Below are 27753 nucleotides of genomic sequence, written 5' to 3' on the forward strand. Positions count from 1 at the left end.
GATGGGAGTGTCAGAGACAGTGCGATTGGCACAGGACAGAGTGGAGTTTAGGGCTGTTGTACATAGGGTTGCTATGAGTCGAAAGCGACTCAACAGCACATAACAACAACAATTATTTTCATGACCAGATTCCAGAAAAATAAATACATAGTAAAGTGGGCCGTGGACTTGGAGGGGGGGGTGGACAGTGGATTGTATAACATTGAAAGATTTTTTTTTTCTTTTCAAAGAGAAAAACGAACTCAGGGAGGGGGTGGGCAGGGAGGAACATGTGTAACAATGAATGAATGGCAAAACATTAAATAGGAAGAATATATGGTAAAAAATATTTTTTTAAAAAAAGAAGTATACAACATCTTGGAACAAACAAAAATCAAACCCATTGCTGTCAAGTTGATTCTAATTTATGGTAATCCCAAGTGTCAGAGGACAACTATGGCTATTGGCTGATTTGGGGGAAGTAGTTTGACCATTCTTTTGAGGCATCTCTGAATGGCCTCCAAATGCAAACCTTTTCATTAGTAGTAGAACTCATTAAGCATTTTTATAAGTATCCAGGAACTCCTCTCTAGAAAACTACCCCCCAGTCTCCTGGGAATCACTGGAAATACCCAGGTACTATTCATTTGCGTAGGGAGTTCTGCTGGCCTAGTCCATAGCAACTAGTCCACAGTGCACTGCTAACGCTAACCCAAAGGCCATTCCTCTCTGGTGGTTCAAATCCATTACAGGCTTTGGTAAAAAAAAAAAAAAAAAAAAAGATGGGCAATCTCTACTTCTAAGATTTACATCCTCTTAAAAATTGGAGGGTCAGTTATGAGTCAGTTTCTGACTTAACAGCAATGAGAAAGGGATTCACTTGTGTAGGTAAGAGGTGAGCTTGTCGTGTTTATTCTCTGCATGGCATTTAATTGAGTTTAGTGTTCCAGTGATGCTAAGAGAACGGTATCTCAGGAGTCCTTCCTGAGGTATGTCCTCACCCTTTAGAAAGTGTCATTGTGACCAAAGAGTTAAGATCTTAGGCATGAGAAACCTACAAGCTCAATAGCTCCAACTATTCTTTCATCTATACTACAAAGGATGATAATTTTTTTAAAATATTAAACAATCTCTTCACAACTAAGTATACAACAAAGGAAAAATTCTTTTTCTATCAACTTCAGTGATGAGTAAAAGTCCTTAAATGGCATTTTTTTTTAAAATGCTAGTTTCCCCATGAAGGCCAAGATTTAAAATTAATCGTGAGTAATAGGCTTTTAACAAAAACACATCCATAGATATGCATTGATTTTTTTTTCCCCAAGCACCTTGTTATTGCTATCTCATTATCTTTTCCCCTCATACTAGAATGTTGTTGTTGTTAAGTGCCGTCAAATCGCTGGTAACTCATAGCAACCCTATGAAGGAGAGTCCTCGACGCTTGGGTGCCTTTCATCCTCTCTCCAGGTTCATAGGGTTTCTGGAGGCAAGCTATTATGGAAATGGATGCCACTCCTTCCAAGCTTGTTTTAATCGGGGAGCTCCACCCCACTCTCTGTCCACATTGAGCAACCAACCATTAACACATTTGACACATCAGTGTCACAGTGTTCAGCCTCACAGCAACCACAAGTCACCACGGTACGACAACTTGTACACCAGGGCTATATGACCTAGAGGAATGTCTGAACAAAAACAATGAAAGACTGGCCGGAGGGCCGCAGATTAAAAGCCACCCACCTTTGGCTTGGTAGCATCGCCTTCTGTACACTAGGCCAGCTCATATCTCTCTCTCTATGTTGATGTTTTTGTTGGTAAGTGCCATTGAGTCGCAGGTGACTCATAGCAACCCTATCCATACTAGAATAGAGATGTGTAATTTAGTGTGCGTTCCAGTAAGTAAAAGGCTGATGAAAATTATTGATACTACTGTATGCAAATAAAAAGATATATCAATGCTTGTATTTTTACCAGTTGGAACAAGTAACTCTTCAAAATAGAAGAAGAGTAACACATTATCTTTGCACATGTACATCCTTCAACTGGAAAAGGAAGATGGTTGGCAAAATTAATAGTGGAAACCTAGTTCAAATAAAACATAACTCACAAAACAGATAATTTTAAATGACGGAATTTTAAGTGTTTTGTTTATTTTACTTTGTATTATACTTTGGGTATACAGGTCATTCAGCTATTTGTACAAATCTTATTTCCTGACATTGATTATAATCCCCACAACATTAAAGCTCTTTTCTCACTTTCTCCCTTTGCTTACTGTTTCCACTCACCTTTTTCCTGTTCCCTTCTGCCTTCTGACCTCTATCCCTTGGCAAATGCTGCTTTTCTGGTATTTTATGGTTGATTAGCACTAAGGAGTGTTAATAAGTAGTCTATGAACTTGGAGAAATGACGATACTTATGGAAAGCTATTAGGTCTTTTGTTCACAGAGTTACTATGAGTCACACTCAACTCTACAGCAATCAACAACAACATATTTATATATATATTGATAAGCAGACCCCCACGTGTTTCCACACAACTGATATGAAGATACTGTTTTTAATACATGTGTCTGCAGTAAAAGCATCCATAAATATATCAATCATATTTTTTATTGTTTGATAGGCTGGCTTGACCTAAATTCTCTACTGTTTCACATGATGTAATAGTATTGTGGAGGTGTGCAGAATTAAAGGGTGCTCCAGAAACACTGAGGCACCCCAAATAAAAGATACAGCCTACTACTTAACACAGGTACAATTCTAGAACACACACTTGTCATTTATTAGGTTTCAATCACATGAGCTCATTTTTATTTGGTTGTATCTCTCCATCCCTTTAAAACCTCAAAGGTACATAGTATGGATTTCCTTGCTTCCCTAAAATCACTTCAAGTACTAATTTCCAAATCATAAACTCTATAACCCCTGAGTTTCTCAGCCTACATATTAGAAACCAATCCAGAAGTCAAGAGAACTGAATTCATTTTCTGACATCCACAGACTAGACAATTTACCTTAGCTTCCTCTTCTGTAAAATGGGTCCATTCTCATCAGACTTTCTGTAGAATGTTGTGAAAGTAAATGAAAACTGTGAAAATGTCATTCAGAATCAATTACTATCTACTGAGGTGTCTATAATATGAATTCTGTTACCTATTTTACTTCTATTTTTCCACTTAATCCTTGCAATAATGATACTGAAACCCAAACCAGACCCACTGCCATCAAGTTGATTCCAACTCCCAGGTATCCTATAACACAGGATAGAACTTCCCCATAGAATTTCCAAAGCTGCAAATCTGTATGGACTCAGACTATCTCATCTTTCTCCAATGGAGAATCTGGTGGGTTCAAACCACAAGACACGTTTAGGAGGCATTTCATAATTACCATTGTTGTTGTTATGTGCTGTCAAGTCGCCTGCGATCCATAGCAACCCTATATACAACAGCTCTGAAGCCTGCCCTGTCCCTAGGCAGTCTCACTAATACCAATACACCCACCCCCATTGTCCCAGTTTTTGTATCAATCCTTCTTATCTGGTGTCTTCCTCTCTTATGCTGTCCCTCCACCCTTCCAAGCACGGTGTCCTTCTCCATGGATCGGTCCCTCCTGACCACATGCCCGAAGTATGTGAGACTAAGCTTCAAAATCCTAGCCTTCAAGGAGAAACTTGGTTTCACCCTCTCCAAGACAGACTTATTTGTTTTCTTGGCAGTTCATGGTACGTTCAAGACTCTTCTCCAGCACCATAACTTGAAGGCATTGATTCTTCTTCTATCATCCATACTCATTGCCCACATGCTCATCACTCTCTGTCACAAAGAAAGGAATTTCAAAGACCATGGCCTGGATTAGCTACTTAAATTATTAATTTAAAAATTAAATTATTAATTTCCTATAAAAAAGTAGAACCATTCTTATATAAAAGCCCTAGGCCCAGAAAGGGTGAACCAACAGAGTGTGGAAATTTAGACAAGGAGGCAGTCATCAGAACAGAGCAAGGAAACACTGCATGGTTCAAAATCAAAAAGGGTGTACGCCAGGCATGTGTCCTATCTTCCTTTCCAAACTATATGCAGAACAGATTATCTGGGAGGCTGGGCTCTATGAGGAGAAGTGTGGCATCAGGATTGGTGGAAGATTCATCAACAATCTGCACTATGGAGCTGACATAACCCTGATTGCTGAAACTGAGGAGGACCTAAAGTGCTTGCTGCAGGGGGTCAAGTACTGCAGCCTTCAATATGGAGTGAGGCTCAATATCAACAAGATAAAGATTCTCACCACTGGACCAATTGGCAGCATCAAGATGAATGGTCAAGAGATTGAGATTGTTCACAACTTTAGTTTGCTTGGCTCCACAATCAACAACACTCTTGGCACCAGGAGGCAGGAAATTAAAAGACATATTGTGATGGGAAAGTCTGCTGTTAGGGACCGCTCCAAAGTACTGAAGAGCAATGGTGTCACTCTAGAGACTAAGGTGAGCCTGAAACAGGCCTGGGTCTTTGCAATCAGTTGTTATGTGTCAGAGAGTTGGACAATAACTAGGAAGGATGGGAGAATTGATGCCTTTGAGCTGTGGTACTGGAGAAGAGTATTGAATGGACCATGGACTGCTAAGAAAACAAACAGGTTCAACCTGGAGAGGGTTAAACCGGGTTGCTCCTTGAAGGCAAGGATCCTGAAGCTTTATCTCACATACTTTAAACATGTTGCAAGGAGGGACCAGTCCTTGGAGAGGGACATCATGCTTGGGAGGATGGAAGGACAGTGCAGGAGGGGAAGACCCTCTATGAGGTGGATTGATTTAGTGACTGGGGTAATTGGGATGTGTGTGTGTTAGAGACAGTGAGATTGGCACAGGACAGAGCAGGGATTAGGGCTGTTGTGCATAAGGTTGCTATGAGTCGCAACAACTAGACAGCACATAATAACAACAACAGGCCCAGAAAAGTTGAACACTTTTCCTCAGATAGCAAAATTGTTGTTGTGTAATGTTGAGTAGGAACAGATAGATAGATGACCCTCTAATAGGTTTTCAGAGTAGATGTTCATTGAAATGAAAAATAAATAAACAAATTTTAAAAAAAAATCTTTGCATAGGAGGAAATTGCCCATCTTTTTCCTACAAAGCAGTTGGTAGATTTGAACTGTATACCTTTGCTCTGACAGTGGAATTCCTTACCACTAAGTTACCAAAGCTCCTTCCGTTATAGTAAAACTAGTCATAGATAAACTAAGGGTTAAAATTCTTAATTCAAGGGAGCTCTGGCAGCCTAGTGGCAAGGAGCTGCACTGCAATTCCAGAGGTACACAGTTTGAGTCCAGCAGATACTCTGCTGGAGATGGAGGGACAATCTCCTTCTGTACCAGTCAGATCTGATTTGATGATACACACACACACCCTCCAAAAAAAAAAAATTTAAAAGTTTTTTAAAATTCTTAACTCAAAATTCCTTTCATATTACTATTTCTAATTTTATCTTTTTCTATCCAAGATGCAATAATAATATAAATTTCCCCTAGCACTAAAACTCTTCAGAATCACCAATACATTATGTTAGTGCAAACAAAAGTCACTTGGAAAATCTAAGCCTGAACCAGACTTTGCACACTTTCAGCCCAGAACTGAGGTGCCATGACACTGAACTTTCTGAGGCTCTGTGTGTGTGTGTGTGTGTGTGTGTGTGTGTGTGTAATAAGAGACAGTAAAAAAGACCAATGGTTAAAAAAAAAAAAAAAGACCGATGGTTGCCAAAAATTAGCAAATTAGCAGAGAGGGAGAAAGAAATACATGGACCACAAGACATTTTTTAAGGCAGTCAAACTAGTCTGCCTTGTATAACAGTATTGATGTATCAATTGTGACAAATGTTATTTTTAAGTACCAGCAAATTGACTACAACTCATAGCAACCTTATGAATACAAATCAGAAGCTCGCCTTATCCTGTGCCATCCACACAATCAGTCACATGTTCAAGCCCACTGTTATAGTAACAGTATCAAACCACCTTGTTGAGGGTCTTCCTCTCTTTCTCTGACCCTCTGCTTTTGGCAGCACAATGTCCTCTTTCAAGAACTAGCCCCTCTTAGCAACACACCCAACATACATAAGACAAAGTTTTACCATCTTTGACTCTAAGGATCACCCCGGTTGCATGTCCTGTAAGACAGATATGTTTGTTCTTTTGGTAGTCTATAATGTATCCAATACTCTTAACCAGCACCACAATTCAAAAGTATAGATTTTTCTTTGTTTTTTTAAATCCATTGTCCAATTTTTAGGTGCATATGAAGCAATGGACCAGGCCCACCTGAGGTTTTAAACTGTTATCTTCGCTCTCTGACAATGTAAAAATGTCCTTGACCCTAGATTTCCCCAATGAAATGTATCTTTTGAATTCGTGGAAAAAAGATACCATGCTAGAAAAGGTCAGTGAAAGAGAGGAAGGCCCTTAACAAGGTGAATTGCCACACAATGCCTGTAAAAACAGACTCCAGCACGGTGGAAATCTTGAGGATGGCACAGGATAGGGCAAGGCTTCAACCTCTTGTTTGGCATGTCTCTGTGTGTCATAGCTGACTCAACAAATACGCCACACCAATGTAAAATTTTCATATTAGGAGAAACAGCACCTAGGAGGGAGAGGGCGTATATGGAAAGTCTGTACTTTCTGCACAATTTCTCTGTGAACCTAAAATTGCTCTAAAAAAGAACAGATACACTTGAACAAGGGAGCTCTGGTGGACTAGTGGCAAGAAGCTGTGCTGCAATCCCAAAGACATGCGGGTTCGAGGCCACCAGCTTCTCTGCGGGAGGAGGATGGCAATCTCCTCCCCCGCAATTAACTGCCTCTGAAAACTTACCAGAGGGTCAGGTATGGGTCAGTTTTTACTCTACGGTAAAATCTGGATCTCCTTCTGAAAATAAGCTCACCACAAAAATTTTAAAAAAGAAAAAGCCCACCGCCATTGAGTCCATCTGACTCATACAATCACAGCCAGGAAGTGAAGAGGGCCAGTGGAGTCAAACTACTAGGCTTTCAATTGGCAGTTCAACATGCAACACACTGTGCCCCCAGACACCATGGAAGGAATGAAGAGCAAGAGCATATTCACTTAGAATTGAGGATGAATAGAGACACATGAGAAGCAAACATTTAGATCTTTAATGGAACAGTTAGAACTAACAAGAACGCCTTAATTCCTGGTGTACCTACAAAGTCTTCAACAATCTAGCAGGTAAGTAACTTTCCTGCCAGCTAGAAATTACACAGCCCAGGATCTCTCAGAACGTACGTACAGCTGCTCCGTCACCAGGGAGCCAACATTTGATCTGTTCTCTCCCAAATAGGTCTTGAAAAATTCAAAAGGAAAAACAAGGCAAGAGGGCTTTAAGCAACTTCTCTGCAGGTGACTGCGAACCCTGCAGCCAAAGCATAGACTGAGTCTGGGGAGAACTAAATCTCAAAAGTAAGGGCAGGATCTTAGGGACTGCAGAAAGGAGGGGGGGGGACTGCTCCTTTTTCTTCTTGGTTGTCATGACCCACTGAGGAAATACTATAGCTGAAGCACCTGTCTGGAGAGGGAAGGGGCGCTGAACACATCCTTGGTGAATATTTAAGGTTTGTTGGACTCTATGTGCCGCGCTGGAGCCCCAGTGGTGCAAAGGCTAAGTGCTCAGCTTCTAACCTAACCAGATGCATCCAACCACATTGTAGCAGAATGGCCTGCTCACCTGCTCTATTTAAAACAAAAACTAAATTTTTATTTTATATTTATTTGCTTACAAAATTCATATACATTGTGTTTCACACACACTATTCTTGATTCACATTGTGTTTCATACAGTCATGTCCATTCATTATATTTTATAAAATTAATCAGCCTTGAACTATGCCCACCATTGTCCTGTCTTTCCAGATCCCCACCGGATTTTTCTCATTTCCTTTACCCATCCCTCCTTCCACCCATCAAATTGTGTGACTCCATGACTTTCTCCCTGATCGCCCTCACCCTTCTGCTCCTACCCTCCCACCTTGGAACCTAATAAACGTTTTACTTGTTGACTTTCTATTCTATGATAATGGTCTTATACAGGATTTGTCCTTATGGGACTGAGTTAGTTCACTCAGCATAATGCTCTCCACTTCCTCCCAAGTTAGAAAATTATTTTCAAAATCATTGCTCCTGAGTGCTGCATAGTACTCCATCATGTGAATGGCACCACAATTTCTCAACCCATTTGATTGTGCTTGGACACTCGGGCTGTTTCCATTTGTTTGCAATGGTGAATAATGCTACAGTCAATATTGGTGTACAAATCTCCATTTGTGTCTCAGTTCTAATTTCCTCGGTGTATATTCCAAGCAGTGGAATAGCTGGGTAATTTAGGATTTCTATGTCTAGCGTTTTAAGGAAATGCCAAATTGCCTTCCAGAGTGGTTGTGTCATTTTACAATCCCACCAGTTGCATATGAGAGTTCCTATCTCTCCACATCCTCTCCAACATTTCTTGCTTGCTGTCTGTTGATCTGCTCTTGTAAAGATTACACCCACTGCTATACAGTCAATTCTAACTCATGAGGCCCTATCTGGCAGCTACAGAGTCAGTACTCACACATAGCTGATTCTCCATTGGGTTTCCAAGGCTGTAAATCACACAGAAGTATATTGCCCATCTCTTTCCCAGGGATCCGCTGGAAGATTTGAACTGCCAGAGAGGCAAGGCCTTTAGGGAAGCCTTGAAACTCCCTAGGACAGAGTAGAACTGCCCCCCAGGAGTTTTCTGAGGCTATGAATCTTTATGGGAGCAGACTAGTTAATATTCCCTCCACAGGAAGGTTCAAACCACAAGCCTTTCGATTCTCATCCCACTTCTTAACCCACTCTGCGGTCAAGACTCCTTTGGTTAAGGTTCCATCCTAAAAACCATGTAGGGCAGTTCTGCTTTGTCACATATAAGTCGGGACTCAACGGTACACAACAACAACATGCTTCAGAAAAGCAACTCATCCAGGTGGCTAGCTCCTTTCTAAAACCCAGGAGACAAGGAAGGTGAAGATTTTATAAAAAAATGTCCTAAGTCCACCAAGGTTCAGTTAATGATGGCGGGCTAAGTTAGGAAAGAATGGCAATAATGGTTACACAAGCTGATAGATGTGTTCAATGTCACTGAATTTCACATGTGAAAATTATTAAGTTAGCTATTGTTGTGTTGTACATATTTTTGCCACAAAACCAAATGAAACACAGGCCATGAGCACAAAGGGGAAAAGAAGAAAGAAAAAAGAAAAAAAAAGAGGACTCAGAGTCTAACATCGAAAATAACCAGGTTGGAGTAACTGAACAATTACTGTTCTACAATGTCACCTCAACTAAAAAAAAAAAAAAAACAAAAAACCACAAACCCACAACTTTGAAAATTAAGTTCTTTTTCTTCAGTAATTAATTTGAAAGTAAAGCTTATCTAGCCTTATAATAAGTTATTCAACTGTACGGGTCATAGGAAATTAGGGATAGCATTGTAAAGAATGGGAATTCCAGAAAACATAATTGTGTCCATGCAGAACCTGTAAATAACCCAAGAAGTGATTGTTCAAACAAAACAAAGGGTACTGCATGGTTTGAAATCAACAAAGTTATGCATCAAGGTTTTAACCTTGTACCACAATTTAGATGCTGAGCAAATTATCTGGGAGGCTGAACTCTATGAAGAACTGATGCATTAGGATTAGAGGAAGATTCATTAACAACCTGGAATTCACAAATGTCACAACCTTACCTTTGCTTATGAAAAGAAAAAATGACCAGAAGCACTTACTGGTGGAGATCAAAGAGTTTAGTATGGATTACTCCTTAACCTAAAGAAAACAAAAATTCTCACAGTTGGACCAGGAAGCAGCAGCATGATAAATGGAGAATAGATTGAAGTTGTCTAAAGATTTCCTTTTCCTTGGATACACTATGAATTCTCATAGAAGCAGCAGCCAAGAAATCAAACAACATACTGCTTTGGGTGTGTCCACTGAAAAAACCTTCTTTAAAGTGTTAAAAGTAAAAATGTCATTTTGGCAACTAAGGTGTGCCTGGCCCAATCATGGGATTTTCAACCACACACGCTATTGGTGCCACTGAATCAACTCCTACTTATATAACAGAACAAAGTCTTGCCTGATCCAGCACCATCCTTTCAATCTCCACTATGCTTAAACCAATTAATTGCTGTCGTCATTGTGTCAATCTATCTTGTTGAGAGTCTTCCTCTCTTTTACTGATCCTCCACTTTTCTCAGCCTGATATCCTTTTCCAAGGACCAGTCCTCTTGATAATATGCCCAAAGGATGTGAGACAAAATCTCACCATACTTGTCTCTGAGGACCAAATTTGGCTACATTTTTTTCCAAGATTTGTTTATTTTTTGGCACCCCATAGTCCATTCAATACTCTTTAATCTTTTTTATTTGTTGTCTAAAATACTATGACTTGGGTCATGCACACCCTAGCCTTTAAACTGATATCCTTGCTCTTCAACACTTCAAAGAGGTCCTTGACTGGAGATTTGCCCAGTGCAATATGTTCAATCATCCACGTTCATGAAAATATGGCAAATCTTTATCTCAAAAATCTTTAGATATGTTAAGGGAGCTCTGGTGGCCTAGTGGCAAGATGCTGCACTGCAATACCAGAGGTACGCAGTTCAAATCCACCAGATGCTCTGCTGGAGAAGGAGGGAGCAATCTCCTTCTGTACCAGTCAGATCTGATTTGACGGTACACGTAAAAAATAATACAATAAAAATTTTAAAAAAATCTTTAGACATGTTATCAGGAGGAACCAGTCCCTGCTTGGTGATAATACAGAGGTAATAAAGGAAATCCTCAATGAAGTGGGTCAGCACAGTGGTTGCAACAAAGGATGAGGATGACACAAGATTAACAACTACTTCATTCCCATATATATGAGATCACTATGACATGGAGTCAATTCAGCTGCATCAAATAGTATCATCATCAGATCTACATATAGATTTGCTTCTGTGTCCATAACCTTATTTGTCTTTTTTGTATATCAATATCCCTTAGAAAAATGGGCATTCTTTATAATATTGACACTTTAACAATTTGTGTGATAAATCTACCAACTCATGTGTTTCTTCTTTATTGTCTTACTAAAGTTTCATTAGCTTTTCATACACACACACAAGCAGTTTATTGTATAGGGAGAGGTATAAGAATATTCTCATTCTCAAAATAAATTTATTGTACAGATTTTTCAGTCCATTTCCCCACAATTTTAGGACACAGGAAATGACAACTTGCATAATCCTTACAAGAAAACAATGTATTTGAATTTTGTAAATAAACTAGTATAATAATTTTTAAAAACAAACAAAAAAAAACACCCTACGTTTAGTATATTACAACCTACAGTTATAAGGTAACACTGATATTTTGGAGTTCACTCATAAATTAAAATAATCACTTCTTGGGTCTATTATCAAGAAGTCAAAGACCACACACAACACAATTCCAAGCCATCTTTAGCCAACATTTCCATACCAAAGAGTCATATCTTTCTCATTACATCAACAGTGTGTGCATCTTCGAATCAGAGCTCTGTTCTTGTGTGTGTCTCTGTGTACTTAGGTGCCAGTTCTTTAATTAGATTCACGTAGTCTGATTTTTCTGCACAAGCCCTGCACTCTTCTCCCCAGCTATACAGTATCTGCTTCAGCTCTGCTACTCTCATCTTCGACAGGTCCACTGATGCCAAGTCCAATTTCTTTTCTAAACAACAAAAGAAAACATGCACGTTTATATATGGACACAACTCAACAAGTAGGAAACATTTACTAAGGCAAGTCACATAACTTCTGTTGGTACTGATAACTCTATGATCCCAATCAGGAAACAGGTTTCATTTCTATGGAACTCAAGACACACTTTTATTAAAAAGAAAAATGTGTTATGTACAAAACTTATTGAGAGAATTAGCATTCTACCGGAGGTTTTTCTCTGATAATTACCATGGACCTATGTATTTTTGCAACATGTACAATCGTTTTATAAAGATGGGTCCTAAAGACTAGCATCCCTAAAATGAGTAATTATTCTTCAAGGGAAAAAGAAGGCAACCGATAAAGACCTCTGAGTTGAGGATGACCTTGTGTGTGGCCAACTAAAAGCTATATAGATTGTAACTAACTACAATGTTAAAATTAACATTTTGGATGAGAAAAATATGCCTTTACTAAAATAAGCCTTAAATAAAAGTTAAAAAAACTCAGCGAGCTCTGGTGGCCTAGTGGCAAGAAGCTGCACTGCAATCCCAGAGGTGCGTGGTTCAAATCCACCGGATACTCTGCTGAAGAAGGAGGGGCAATCTCCTGTACCAGTCAGGTCGGATTTGATGGTACACACACACTAAAATTAAAAATAATAATAATAATAAAATTTTTTAAAAATAAATAAAAGTTAAAAAAACTCAAATATGTAGGTAAAATAAAACTCAAATATGTAGGTAAAATTAGGACAACTTTCAATGGTTTTTAATTATCCTGAATTTCTGTTTAAACTAACTTAATTCTTCTCCCTGTTACTGGGGTTAAGAATTTAGCAGAGCATTCATTTCAAGTCTTCGTAGCTCACTTAAAGGAAGCTCTGGTGTATTAGTGGTAAAGAGTTGCACTACCAACCCAAAGCTCACAGTATAACTCCACAGTCTGCTTCACAAGAGAAGGATAAGCAATATTCTTCTGATTTACTGCCTTTGAAAACTCACTAGAGGGTAGGCTATGAGTCTACAAACTTGACGGTACAAAACAACATACCCTGAAGGAAATCTGGTAGTGCTATGGTTAAAGCCATGAGCCACTAACCAAAAAGTTGGTTGATTAAACCCACCAACCAATCTGTAGGAAAAAATTGGGCCATCTCCTTCCATAAAGATTTATAGCATTTGGAAACCTTAAGGGGTGTTTCTCCTCTTCCAATTGGGTCACTGTGAGTAAAAATCTACTCGAAGGCAGTGGGTTTGAGTTTGGGTTCATGGTGCACTGTGGCATCTGAAACCTTGAAAATTGTAGTACATACTTCCATGAATATAGATGATGGTAAAGGGAAGGTTGAACCTCCAGATAATGAGAGATAACAGCTAGAAAAGCCAGGGGGTGGGCTATGATGTTAGAAACCTTGAAAATTGCCTTTTCTATCCATTGTGTTCTATCCATTGTGGACATGTTGTAAGGAGGGACGACCGGTCCTTAGAGAAGGACATCATGCTTGGGAGGGTGGAAGGACAGCACAGGAGGGGAAAGCCCTCTGTGAGGTGGATTGATTCAGTGACTGGGGTAATCAGTATGGGAGTGTCAGAGACAGTGTGAATGGCACAGGACAGAGCAGAGTTTAGGGCTGTTGTACATAGGGGTCGCTATGAGTCACAAGCGACTCGATGGCACATAACAACAACAACATCCATTGTGTTAGCTCTTACTGGGGGCATGGTCTCCAGCATATCATTAAGAGCTCCAGCACCAATATAACAGAGTGCTTTCCACACTGTGAAAAACGGTAGTGGAGAGAGAGTGAAGAGACTGTGGCAAGGTGTAACCAGAGGAACCCTGGAGATATAGCACAATGAAAAGCTTTGTTTGTGGAATAAGTATATGTAAAGTTGACTTGTAATTGCTCTGAGATAAAGTTTGCTGGATGATTGAGGAAACTAGACTGAACCTAGACATTCATTTGTTGACTGAGAAGCTGTCTGACCTAATTGTGGCCTTGTGTCTCGCTATTAATCTGGTTTCAGTCTGCTGAACTAAATGTGGACCTGCATTGTGTAATATTCTTTGCATCCTCCACTCCCCAAGCTATTTCCCTAATAAACCTCTCAACTGTGAGTAAAATCTGTAAGTAAATTACAATGAACAGTGGACCAAATAATTGATAGGAATAGATGCAGGAGCATGTGGAGTGTCATGTATGACCATGTACTTATTTGTTTGGTACTATAAGTGTTACTGATGGGGATGATTCTCCTTAATGAAGCAGGTAGAAGTCAGACTTGGTCTTCATGTTACCACTGCTCCATATACATGCACCCACTTTCCTAATTCTTTAATGTCAATCAACTTGGCTCCTAAAAGTCTTTTCTGCAAACTCTTATGCCCCTAGCAAGATTTCTCTGTTCTTATTTCTAAGTTAGCTGCAGAAATTTCAAGAATTCTGCTATTTCTCTGCTGATAAAGTGAAAATAGAAACAAAAAAATGAAGTTTGTTAACAATAAACTCATGATTGTTATTTCCCTATCAGAAACCATAATGTTCTTCTTTGTACAGGGAGCTACTACAATTTCTACACATTTTGCTGGAATGTGGATACAACGTTTAAAGGTACTGATTAAGCAATAATAACAGCTCAACTCACATTCTAAGGGTGCTTTTCTGTTTTCTCTATATAGAGTAAAACTGAGGTTTAGAAATCTCTTAAAATTTTTACATCATTATTAAGTGCCTTATCAAAAACTCCCAATAAATGCTGGACTGAATTTAAAAGCTGTGATTTTCTTTTTATCTTTTTGTTTGTTTCTTGGGTGTCAGCTACACCTTCTTCTTCAGGGAACTTTTCCATTTTCATAGTAACCCCATCCTTCTAAGAAACAAACAGAAACCTTCTTGCAGATCAAAAATGAAAATAGCACCTTTCTAATATAAAGTATCATCCAACTCTACATTTATCTTGTCTGTTAATTTCAACTTGAAAGAAGACCTTTAAAAGTAGTAGCTTTTGTAGCCCTATTCATTAACATCACACAGCTCAAAGGCTGAACTTTCTTGCCAACAATAAACTGAGGAGAATTTACAGCTCTAAATCTATTCTCATATTTCTTGCAAATGTCTTTCATGTCCTTGCATTTTTTTTGTTGGTTTTTTGTTTTGTTTTGTTTTTGCGGTGGAACTTGACATTTGACATTAATTTTGAAAGAGAGAAACCTCTGTGATATCCTCAAACACCAAAATAATGTGGACACAAACCTTATAACTAGTTCATGGCTCCCAAGAGGCCTCTAGTGGCCAAAAGTACTCATGTACTCTCACTTTCTGTTTAGTCCACTAGAGGATCTGGCACAGCCCACCCACAGCTGACCCTGCTGTGAGTTTTCAGACGCACTCTAGTTGCACAGGAGAAGATGATCCATCTTTCTCCAGCAGAACTGCTGGCCACCAGAACTCTTAACTTGTACTTAGTAGGAGTTATTAAAAATAAATGTTTTTTTAAAAACCAGCGCAGGTTTGTTTCTTTGGTGAATAGTATTTATGAGGACTCAGGGATTTCTGCCTCTTCGTTGCTTCAAAGCTAATAAAAAGGAAGGCCTACTCTATAATCACCATCCTGAAAGTTCGGCCCTGCCCTTGGCAAGTTGAGAAATAGGTCATCTCTGGTAATTTCCATCTTTAAACCTATTTAAAGTGAGTTGTGAAGTTATGTGTGGTAGGTATATGATATAGCTATGCTAGAAAATAATTCAGAGCTGGGTGCTAATTACTTGAGATGTTTATAGTATTGTTCTAGGGATGTAACAGAAAACCACAGTTTAAGCAAAGGGAATGCAAGGGGAGCAGGAGTGGCATCCACTTCTAAAATAGCTTGCCCCCAGAAACCCTTATGAACCTGGAGAAAGGATGAAAGTTATACAAGTGTCCAGGTCTTCGGTTCACAGGGTCACTATGCCTACAACTCGACAGCACTTACCAACAACAGTGGCTCTTCCAGAATTAAGGACAGATCAGGGAAGAATTGCCCAGTCTTCTGTCATATCTACTCGATCTACTCCAAATTAGAGTGGCTAAGTTACAAATATTCAGTATTAGATCTACAGAAAATTTATAAGGCCAAGGATACTGTTTTAAATAAAAAATTTCCTTTCCTTCCTTGATGTTTATTTTAGGCCCTCACAAAGCTATTTCATAAGACAAAAGCTGGCTTGAACTAATAACCTATTTCCCTAACATTTGAAGGGAGTAGAACAATAGGAGTGCCTAGGAAGGCAGACATAATCGTATTTGCATCTTTGAACAGATGTAATTTTTGTTGTTGCTGTTATTAGCCACCCTGGAGTTAATTCATCATGAACGACCCCACGTGTGCAGAGCAGAACTTTTGCATAGGATTTTCAAGGGTGTGGTTGTTCTGAAGCAGATCACCAGGCATGGGTCTCTTGGTGGTTTGGAACTACCTACTTTCTGGCTAGTAGTCAAGCACTTAGCTCTTTATGCCACCCAAGGACTCTTTTCCAAGACCTAAAAACCCAAGCTAAATATTCCTTTTATATTAAAAACAAAATTTGCATATGTGGCAAATGTTGCCTTTGTTTTTTAAATTTTGCTACTTTTACCTAATTCTGATTACAGGCTGTCATGGATTGAATTGTCTTTCTTCCAAAAAAAAAAAAAGGTTGTGTATGAAATGATAGCTGCATAATGACCCCTTAATATCTGAGGGATCTCTGATGGTGAGCTGACAACTTAAAAACAGGCAGTTCTAATACATCAGCGACTCCGGGGGAGGAAGATGAACAGTCTCATCCCATGTGATTTACTGCCTCTGAAAACCTGCTGGAGAGTCAGCTGTGGGTTGGTTCTGACTCAAAGATATTCATAACAAGAAGAAGATCTGATAAGCCAGCGCAAAGAAGAAAGAACTTTAGTGCCACTAAGAAAGAAGTGCCAGAAGTGGAGCAAATCCTCTGGATCCAGTTTACCTGCTGGACCCGGTTCCCTCCCTGGGCATCTCCTAAAACACAGAAGGCTTTCCCCTATACAGCACCCAGAATTTGAACTTCTGGCCCTTAAGAGAATAAACTTCTGTTTGTTAAAGTCATTGACTTGAGGTATCTCTATTATACTAGCCCTAGTCCATATGGAGTTGCACTGCTAACCTAAGGGCCCAGGCTTTCTCACAGTTCAAATCCACCAACGGGAGAAAGTTTGGCAGTTTCCTCCCGTGTGCTTTACAGACTCAGAAACCTGCTAGAGGAACAGCTATGGATCAATTCCAACTCAACGGCAATGAGTTTAAGTTTGGGAAGTAACTACAACAAGTGCTATTTCTTCTCTCAAAGAAGTTCAAATGGCATTAGGCACCATTCTTCAGCCCGGCATCCTCCTGGTTAGGGAGTCCTCTTGACTCATCTGAAAACATGAGCATCTATTTTGAGATCTGTCAATACACTGGACATATGAGGGGAAACCAGGACTCCACTATACCATATTTCAGCTCACAGATCTGACTGTCTATCTTCTTCAGCTTCTCACAAATCTTCACCGCAGGCATGTGTACACTCATCGGGCGAGTGACTTCACTGAGGATCTTTGTGGCTGCATCATTTGTTGCTCCTAGATAATAGCACTGAAGGAGAAATAAGACTAGAATGTCAGGGAAAGGAAAATAATAGAGAACGTAGAAGTAAGGACAAGGTTAACCCAGATTTCATGCTCCAGTTGTTAAATTTTAACTCCTTGACTAAGACAACAGGAAACAGGTGACTCAATTCCTGTGATCCCCTTAATGAGAAGTGACTCTCCAGTTCACACGATGCTCAAAGGAAGAACACTGTGTTTTCTCCATGCCAGCATAGTGTTAAGTGCTTTAAAGGTATTAATTTATTTCGTTCTCACCACAGTCCTGTGAAGTGTGTGCTATTATTATCCCCACTTTACACCCAAGCCAATTGGAATTTGCCCAACTTGCAAGTAGAAGAGACAGAATTTTAAAATCTATCATTTGGTTCTAAAGTCTCTGGCTTTTTCCATCATGCTTGCCTTTCCATCTACCTGACTTACAAATTTTACATTGACAAATGCAAAAAACAGTAACAAGAAATTATGAGAGTTTACCAATACATCAATAATATGTAGGCTGTAATGGAAATTCAACCTGATGATTCAGGCAAAATGTGATGTGCGTTGTTTGGTATTTTGAAACAAACAACGTGTGTGCATGCACTTCCTCAATAAAGTGGAAGCACCTGATGTGCAAATAATGATATAATGACTTTGTTGTTGTTTTAGGTACTGGTTTTGATAGACTTGACTAATTGTCTAGGTAAGAGATGGAAAGTCAACTACTCTTTAGAATAGTCAATTATCATTAGAAATTCAGTTTTTTTCATTTGATTTAAGAAAACAGAACTAGGTGCCTATGATTTATTCAAAGAACAAAGGGAAATTGCATGTATTCTGGATGAAATAAATGTACTGCATTTCCCTGAAAGATCGATTTCTGTTTACAGTCTATGAGGAACTCGCCTGAGGCAAGCATGTAAGCAGGAGAATGTAAGTCTAAATGAAAAATGGAACTACTGATGTTTTCATCAAGCAAGAGGGAAAAAAACAAAGATAAAAATTGATCATACCAGCCGGTTTTCTTTTCCTTTGACATCCAAGCAAAAGTTGATCAATTCTTTTTCTATGATGTCCAGAGAAAAGGCAACTCCTTTGGCTATCAAAGCATTGTAGAATCGGTTCAAGAATTCTTTACACACTAGAAGGAACAAAGAAATTATGTATGTATGCACAACATAACCATATCTATGTGTATACCCCACACAGAAACTTAAAAGTTAATATGATTTAATAATGCATCATGATGTTATTATTGTTATCTTTTTAGCTGCTATCATGCTGGCCCGGAACAGCTGCTTAATGCTGAACATATCATTGTTTTTATTGGCTGTCAAACACAAGTAAATCACTACATCTTTCTTCATACTCTATCTTATTCTGGAAGTGCCACTGAAATCCGTTTAGTATCCTATTGTTAGGTGCTGTTGACTTAATAACAACTTATAGTGATCCTACGAACAACAAATCAGATCCTTGCCCTATCCTGTGCCATTCTCGTAATTTCTGCCATGCTCAAGTCCATTGTTGCAGTCACCATGCTGACCTATCTTGTTGAGGGTCTGACCTTCTTTCTCTGACCCTCTACCTTTTCCAGCATGATGCCTTTTTTCAAGGACTAGCCCCTCCTGGCAACATGTCCAAAGTACATATGATGTGCTTCCAAGGAGCACACTGGTTGCACTTTCTCTAAAACAGACTTCTTTGTTCTTTTGGCTGTCCATGTTCAAGACTCTTAACCAACACCACAATTCAAAGACATTGATTCTTCTTTAGTCTTCCTTATTCACCACTCATTATCACTTTGCCATATTGTGGAGGCTTGCAAGTTGCTGTAATGCTGAAGCTGTACTACTGGTGTTTTAAATACCAGAAGAATCTCCTGCGGCAGGCAAGTTATGGCACAGCTTCTAGACTAAGATAAACTCAGAAGCATAACTGTCATCTACTTCTGATATAATATGTCCTTGAAAGTTTTATGAGTTATATAGGAACATTTCAGCATCTAGCTACATGTAAGGGAGCGCTGGTGGCTTAGTGGTAAGGAATTGTGCTGTCAGTGCAAAGTACACAATTTGAATCCACCACCTGCTCTGCAGAAAAAAAGACCTCCTCCTATGCAATTAATCACTTCTGGGAACCTGCCGGAGGGTCAGCTATAAATCAGTTCCAACTTGACTGTACACAACAACAGCCACATGCAAGTCTCCAACCAGCAAATGAGTGGTGCCAAGTATTCAGAGTCTCTTCTAACATCAATCTTGGTCTTTTCTCCTTCCTCTGTCTTTTTAATGACATTTTGCCTTGTTTTTGGATAATATTCTTGATATTGTCCCACAGATCATCTGGTCTTTTCTCATTAGTATTCAAGGCCTCAAACCTATTCCTGAGCTAGTCTTTAAATTCAGGAGGGTTAAACTCAAGGTTAAACTTTGGTTCTTTGAGATTTCCTTTTATTTTCTTTAGCTTCAGTTTGAACTTGCTTATGAGTAGTTAATGGTCTGTTTCACAACTGCCAGATGCGCAGGCTGAGATTTGAAGAGGCTGTGGCGCAAAGGAAATTGTAACCAATGTTAGATGGATCTTAGCTGAAAGCAGAGAGTTCCAGAGGAATATTTATCTATGTTTCATTGACTATGTAAAGGCATTTGACTGTGAGAATCACAACAAATGGCAGCTAACCTTGAGAAGAATAGGAATCTCAGAACACTTGATGTGCTCATGAAAACCTGCACTTAGAGTAGGAGGGAGTCGTCAGAACAGAGCAAGGAAACACGGCATGGTTCAGGATCAGGAAAGGTGCATACTAGGGATGCATCCTATCTCCATAGCATGTCAATTTATATGTGGAACAGATCATCTGGGAGGCTAGAAGACTGTGGCATCAGGATTGGAGGAATACTCATCAACAACCAGAGATATGTAGATGACACAACCTTGTTTTCTGAAACTAAGGAGGACATGAGGCATTTGCTGCAGAAGGTCAAAGACTGAAGCCTTTAATATGGATTGAAGCTCAATATCAAAAAATTCTCAACATCAAGATTCTCACAGATTCTCACCACTAGGCCAATTGGCAGCATCATGACAAATAGAGAAAGATTGAGATTGTTAACAGTTTCAGCTTGCTTGGCTCCACAATCAACACTCTGGGTACCAGCAGCAAGAAATCAAAAGATGAATTGTGTTGGGAAAATATGCTGTCAGGGACATCTCCAGAGCACTGAAAAGCAACAAAGTCAGTCAAGAGACTAAGGCTCACCTGAGCCAAGCAATGATCTTCACAATGACTTACTATGCATCAGAGAGCTGGACAATGACTAAGGATGATGGAAGAACAATTAACATGTTTGAATGATTGTGCTGGAGAACAGTTTGGATATACCAATGGACTGCTAAGGGAACAAATAGGTCTGTCCTGGAGAGTGTGAAACCAGGCTACTCCTCAGAGGCAAGAATTTTAAAGCTCCATGTCACTTACTTTGTGTACTTTGCCAGGAGGAAACAGTCCTTGGAGAGGGACATCATGATTAGAAAGGTGGAGGGACAGCACAAGAGAGGAAGACCTTGGAGGAGATGGATTGATTCAGTGACAGGGATAGTGGGGGTAGGTGTTTCACAGACAATGAAATTGGCTCAGGATAGGGCAGAGTTCAGAGCTGTTGTGCACAGGGTTGCTATGAGTTGCAAGTGATTCGACGGTATATAACAACGTGTTTCATGCATAATTAACCCAAATATAATATTGAGTGAAAAAAAGTTACAAATAAACATGTACAAGATGCACTTAACATATTTTTTTAATCACAAAACAAGTTTATAGATTACTATGGCTTTCTATTAAAGTTTTTACAAAACAGAGGAGAACCACACATGAACTTAAGAATACAGGGGTCTGGGAGAGAAAAGGGGTCTCAGTTGAGGCTAATGTTTTATTTTTTTTTTTTAAAAAAAGAGCAAGAATGCAAGCCCATGTAGCAAAATGTTAGCATCATTTCATGTAGATGCTAAGTGTAGCAACTATATAAATATTTTTGTAGATTTTAAATATTTCTCAATTTACTTTAGAAACTCACCATCATATATTTGAATAGCAAAACAACACCATCCCAACATGCTTAATAAAATACTTGGTAAAATGAATGAGTTGGTATGAGCTCAAAAAATTCAGTGAATTAAAATTTAAAATTTTAAAGTGAAATGACAGTTAATTAAACAACTGTGAGTCACAGCCTATTAGAAGAAACCAGTATTTTAAAAAAATATAATAATGCCACCTGCAGGGAAAAGCTGCAACTTTCCCAAAAAGTGTTCCGAATGAGATTTGTTGGGTTATTAAAACTATCAATGAAGAAGGACAATTCTTTTTCACTAGTTTCAGCGCACCTCTTAGAAATAAAGTCAGCCCCTCATTATCTGCTTCAGCTTAATTTTGGAAAATATTAAGTTACATTAGTAGTACCAGGCAGGACAAATGTCTATCTAAATATACTGTAATATGTAATGAATTGAAACTTTAAGAAAACACAGGGGAGCTCTGGTGGCCTAGTGGCAAGGAGCTGCAACTATAATCCCAGAGACGAACGGTTCAAATCCACCAGATGCTCTGCCGGGGAAGGAGGGACAATCTCCTCCTGTACCAGTCAGCTCTGATTTGACGGTACACACACAAAAAAATAATTTTAAAAAAAACCACAATATTTTTTTAATAATTCCTATATTAATTTATTGTGCCAATTTTGTTACCAAAAATAAACTACCACATTATTCTTAGAAGACAATATAGTAGTAATTCAACACTTGGTTTCTACGACAAGACTGGTTTTACTGCATACTAGGTGTGTGACTTTGGCCAAATTACTTAATATCATAACATACACCAGTTTCTGTACTTTGAAAAGATTTAAACTATAGTTCCTAAGACTTTGTGAAGACTTAAAAACTGATATGTTTAAGACACTTATAAGTATCTGACAAACAGTAAGTACTTGGTAAGTAAGGTGGTTATTATACTTAACAGCAGCATCTTTTAGACTGCATAAGAAGGCACATCAAACAGCAAACATGACTATGCAGATTCGAAATTACACTGCAAGCTTTTCGCTGCAAAAGAGGCACTCTGGAGGAACAGTCTATCGGAAATTGCACTGCTACCGCAAAGCCACACCTTTCTGGAAGTTCTAATCTACCAGTTACTGGGTAGAAGAATGATCAACAATCTCCTCCTCTGATTTCGAGCCTGTGAAAACCCATTAAGGCTTGGCTCCAACTTCACCAATGAGGCATTTGAGGGGTGGTTTTGTTGGTTTTTTTTACCACAGATTACTCATAATCGTTGTGTTTCACAGGATGTAAAAAGCTGGAAATTAGAATGCAAAGCTCAATCACAAGCTATAAAGATCTGGCTGCAGTAGAAAAATCAAGTTGGCTTATCTCATACCCCACAACTTCTCAGTCTTCCACCGAACCCTCAAGTTGTCTCATCATATATTGCTCAAGATAAGGTCTTCCAAAGAAATTTTAAGATGAGCACAACACAATTCTAAAAGGAACCAAACCAATGAAACAAGAAAAATAATTTACCCATCTGTGTGGTGATGGTTTTGTGGTGTGTGATTTTTTTGGGTTTTGGTATTTTCTTTTTGTTTTTCTCCCAGCTTATTAAAAATATGTTTTTCATAGACTTCCAGCTTGCATCATTGCTTTTAAGAAGTCATCTGTCAGTTTAATTACCATCTCTTTGAAAATAACAGCTCCTCCAGAGAGTTTTCGGAGGCAGGTAATCACATGGCAGGAGATAAGCCATACATTGTTGGGTTTTGTTGTTATGTGCTCTCAAGTCTTTGTGACTCATAGCGACCCTATGTAGAGGCCCTGAGACCTGCTCTATCCTGTGCCAACTGTATTGTCTCTGACACACCTATCTTCATTACTCCAGTCACTGAATCAATCCATCTCATCAATGGTCTTCCTCTCTTTCTCTGTCCCTCCACCTTTCCAAGCATGATGTCTCTCTTTAAGGACTGGTCCCTCCTTGCAACATGCCCAAAGTATGTCAGACGAAGCCTCAGAACCCTTTCCTCCAAGGAGCAGCCATGCATAAGAAAACAACAGCAATAACAAAAAATATTGTACATCACTTTATTGTGGTATTTGCTTCTTTTTTTAATTTAAATTTATTATTAATTTCAGTAAAAATTTACAGAGACTTTGGATTTCCATTCATTCATTATTGCACATTTCTCCCCTCCCAACCTTCTCTCCCAGAACACTACCCTCTTGGAAAAGTAAAAGAAAAAGTCTTTCATTGTTTTACAAACCCTCCCCCAGTTCCACTCCAACAAGCAGCCTTTGCTCTAGACTCCTGTCATGACAAAAATACCTAATCACATATCCCTTTTAAACAGTTTTCTCCCTCATCTGTTTCAATGCAGTGTACATTATTGAACCCATCTTTCTCAGTCTCTTCCCAAACCCAAGGTCAGTCCTGTTTTACAACAGTGGCACCATGCAGTATTTGTCCTTTGGTGACTGAGATACTTCCCTCAGCATAATGTCCTCCAGAGTCACCCATTTTGAATAATATTGCATGAGTTCCTTGTTTTTCAATGCAGCATAGTTTTCCATTGTGTGAATATAACACAGTTTCTCTATCCATTCATTTGTTGATGGGCACTTAGGATGTTTCCAACTCCTTGCTATTATGAGCAAAGCTGCAATAAACATGGGTGTACATATATCTGCTTGGATGTCAGTTATGGTCTCTTTGGGATATATTACCAGTAGTGGAACTGCTGGGTCAAATGGTATCTCTATTTGCAACTTTTTGAGAAAGTGCCATACCACCTTCCACAGTGGTTGCACCATTTTATACTCCCATCAACAGTGAATAAGGGTTCCAGTTTCTCCACAACCTCGCTGGCATTTGTTACTTGCTGTTCTGTTAAATTTTGCTATTCTGACTGGTGAGATGATATCTCATAGTTCTTTAATTTGTATCTCTCTTAGAGCTAGGGATTTTGAACATTTCTTCATGTGCTTGTTAGCCATCTGAATGTCTTCTTTGGTGAAGTGTCTGTTCATATCCTGTGCCCATTTTTCTATTGGATTATTTACCTTTCTCTTCTTGTGGTGCTCAAGTATTTTATAAATTCTGGATAGAAGTCCCTTATCTGATATGCCATTACCAAATACTTTTTCCCAGTTGGTGGCTTCCCTTTTTACCCTATTGGAGAAGTTTTTGGATGTGCATAGGGATTTGATTTTTAGAAGATCCCATTCATCTACTTTATCTTCTCCTGGTTGTAGGTGATATTTGCTTCTTGAGGTGGTCTGGGACCAAGCCTATGATATCTCTCAGACCTGCGTGTACTTGAAGACTTTGCAGATATGCTTTTTCTGTTTCTTGTTTAAAGTTGTTCTCATTTAGAGTATCCTATTTCCTTACAGATTATGATTTTTCTGAATGTGTGCTCTATTTCTTAGAATGTCAATTAATGAGAATCCTTAGGAGGATTCCTTTAAGTAAAATTGACATTTCCTGACAACTGAAGGCACCACTTGCTTGAATTAACTTTAAACTAAATTATTTGATAATACAGGCTCAGATAACACAGGTGGTATGTATTTGGGTTACATCTCATATGTGTACTTGTGAGTTACTAGAAGATAATTTTGCTGTTTTCTTTTACTCATGGTTAAGTTCAAGGTATACACTTTTCCTTTTAATCTTTGATAGTGATTACTTATTAGATGAGACTACCATATGCTTGCTGCAGAGGATCAAGGACTTTCAATGCAGCTTTCTATATGGATTACATCTAAACATCAGGAAAACAAATATCCCTACCACTGGGCCAATGGGTAACATCATGCTAGCTGGAGAGAACATTGAAACTGTCAACAATTTCACATTGCTAAAATTCACAATCACCACTCTTGATGCCAGTAGTCAGGAGATCAGGAGACACATAGCATCAGGAAAGTCTCCTGTCAAGAATCTCTCCAAAGTCACAAAGAGCAATGATGGTAGTCTAAAGACCTCACCTCATTCAAACCATAGTCTTCCCAATCACCTGCTATGCAACTGAGAGCTGGACAATGAATAAGGATGACAGGAGAATAATTGATCCCTCTGAGTTGTGGTGTTGGAAAAGAGTACTGAGTATCCCATGTACTGTCAAATGAACAAACAGCTCTTTGTTTGGAAAAAGTGAAACCAGAGTGCTCTTTGGAAGCAAGGATGGTGAAGTTCTATCTCACATACTTTGAGCATGTTTCTAAGAGAAGCTATTCCTTGAAGAGGAACATTATGCTTAGAAAGGCGGGAGGTCAGCAAAGGTATTCCTTTAGCCTTACTTAGTTACATGTACAAAGTATGAAAGGTGAAGTTTTTCCATCTTTAGCTCCAAGGGGCATTCTGGCTGCACCATTTCCAAGACATATCTGTTTGTTCTTTTGGCAGGCAATAGGATATTCAGTACTCTTCTCCAGTACCACCAACTCAAAGAGACTAATTCTTCTTCTGTCATCCTTATTCATTGTCCGGCTCCCTGATGCATAGCAGATGACTGAGAAGACCATAGCCCGAATCAGGTGCATCTTGATCTTTAAACTGACATAACTGCTCTTCAACATTTCAGAGAGGTCCCTAACAGTGAATTTGCCCAGTGCAGTATGTCTCCTGATTTCCTGACTGCTGGTACCAAGGGTGTTGAATGCTGATCCAAACAAGATAAAATCACTGACAGCATCAATCCTTTCTCCATCTATCATAATGTTGATTGTTGATCCTGTAGTGAAGACCTCTGTTTTCTTGATGTTGAGATGTAATGTACACCAAAAGCTGTTGTCTTTTATTTTCTGCAGCAAGCATTTCCTAGCCTCTACACTTTCATCAAGGAAAGTTGTGTCATCTGCATAATGCAGGTTGTTGATGAGTCTTCCTGAATGCCGATGCCACATTCTTCATAGAATCCAGTTTCTCAAATAATTTGCTCAGCATACAGATTCATTAGGTATGGAGAAAGGATACAACTCTGATGCACAGCCTTCCTGATTTTAAACCATACCATGTTCCCTTGTTTGGTTTGGACAACAGCTTCTTGGTTTAAGTATATTCTCTATGAGCACATGAAGTGTTTCAGGATTCCCATTCTTCTCAATGTTAGCCATAATTTCTTAGGAGGGACAGTACAGAATGAGATGGAATGATACAGTGATGGGGCAAAAGGGGTTGGTGCATCGCAGTCAGTGAGACTGGCTCAGGGCAGGCTTCAGAACTGCATACATAGGGTTGCTGTGAGTCACAGGTGACTCGACAGCACATAACAACAAGACAATCAAATTCCTTTTCATAGTCAACAAAACACAAACAGGCATTCTTCTGGTATTCTCTGCTTCCAGCCAGTATTCATCTGACATCAGCAATGATATCTCTGGTGCTGTGCCCTCTTCTAAAACCAGCCTGAGCTTTTACTAGTTCCCTGTCAATGTACTGTTTCAGTCATTTTTAAATGATCTTCAACAATACTTTGCTTGTATGAGATATTAATGACATTGTTTGATATAGAGAATTTTAAATTCTGAAAAAAGTTTTCACTATTGCTAACAGAAGTTGTCTGTACTCCAATTATTAATATTTTATGGCTTTAACGATCAGAAATTTCTTTTATCCTAGTTAAGGGAAGTTAAGTGGAAGGAGGAGTGGCATCCACTTCCATAATAGCTTGCCTCCGGAAACCCTATGAACTTGGAGAGAGGATGAAAGGCATCCAAGCGTCAAGGACTCTCCTTCATAGGGTCGCTATGAGTCGCCTGCGACTCGACGGCACTTAACAACAACAGTTATAATATGCACTACACGCAGTCATTTTTACATATACTCATTCACTCATTGCCCATAAAGTGAGAACTGATTGACAGTTGAGCCTCCATTGGGGTTCCAAGGCTTTAAATCACATAAGAGGAGATTGTCTATCTTCTCTCAAGTAGCCACTGATAGATTTGACCATTACAGAGGGTCAGCATCGCAATTCCCTATGAACTAAACCACCACAGCTCTCTCCACATATACTGACTGAGAGAGTGCCCCAATTTCCTTATGGTAAGTGGGGCAAGATTTGCAAGTTCACACACTGGTGAGCAGGGATATATATCTAAACTAATTATTTTAAGGTAACATAGACCTAAGAATGCTAAAAGAGGAAATGGCTGCCATAGCTACTTTTCTACTTTGATCTTTTAACAGCCCTCAACGTTTACAGTGGGAGATAGATCGAACATGCAATCAAGATGCATTGATAATAATGGGTGACTGGAATGCAAAAGTTGGGAACAGAGAAGAAGAATCAGTAGTTAGAA

At 39.1% G+C, this 27753-nt stretch overlaps 1 protein-coding gene across 1 annotated transcript in view; it reads right to left on the bottom strand.

Annotated features, from left to right (window-relative positions):
* Window positions 1-11599: 11599 nt before the first annotated feature.
* Window positions 11600-27753, bottom strand: part of CDNF (cerebral dopamine neurotrophic factor) — a 23965-nt gene continuing 7811 nt past the window's right edge. The window contains exons 2-4 of the mRNA XM_006894280.1: window positions 18405-18532; window positions 17257-17398; window positions 11600-11778 (exon numbers count right to left, since the gene is read on the bottom strand). Of these exons, the coding sequence (XP_006894342.1) occupies window positions 11600-11778; window positions 17257-17398; window positions 18405-18532 (449 nt within the window). The remainder of the gene's footprint in view (window positions 11779-17256; window positions 17399-18404; window positions 18533-27753) is intronic.

This window comes from Elephantulus edwardii, unplaced genomic scaffold (genome assembly GCF_000299155.1).
Source record: "Elephantulus edwardii isolate Elephantulus edwardi_28Jun2011 unplaced genomic scaffold, EleEdw1.0 scaffold00139, whole genome shotgun sequence".
NCBI lineage: Eukaryota > Metazoa > Chordata > Mammalia > Macroscelidea > Macroscelididae > Elephantulus > Elephantulus edwardii.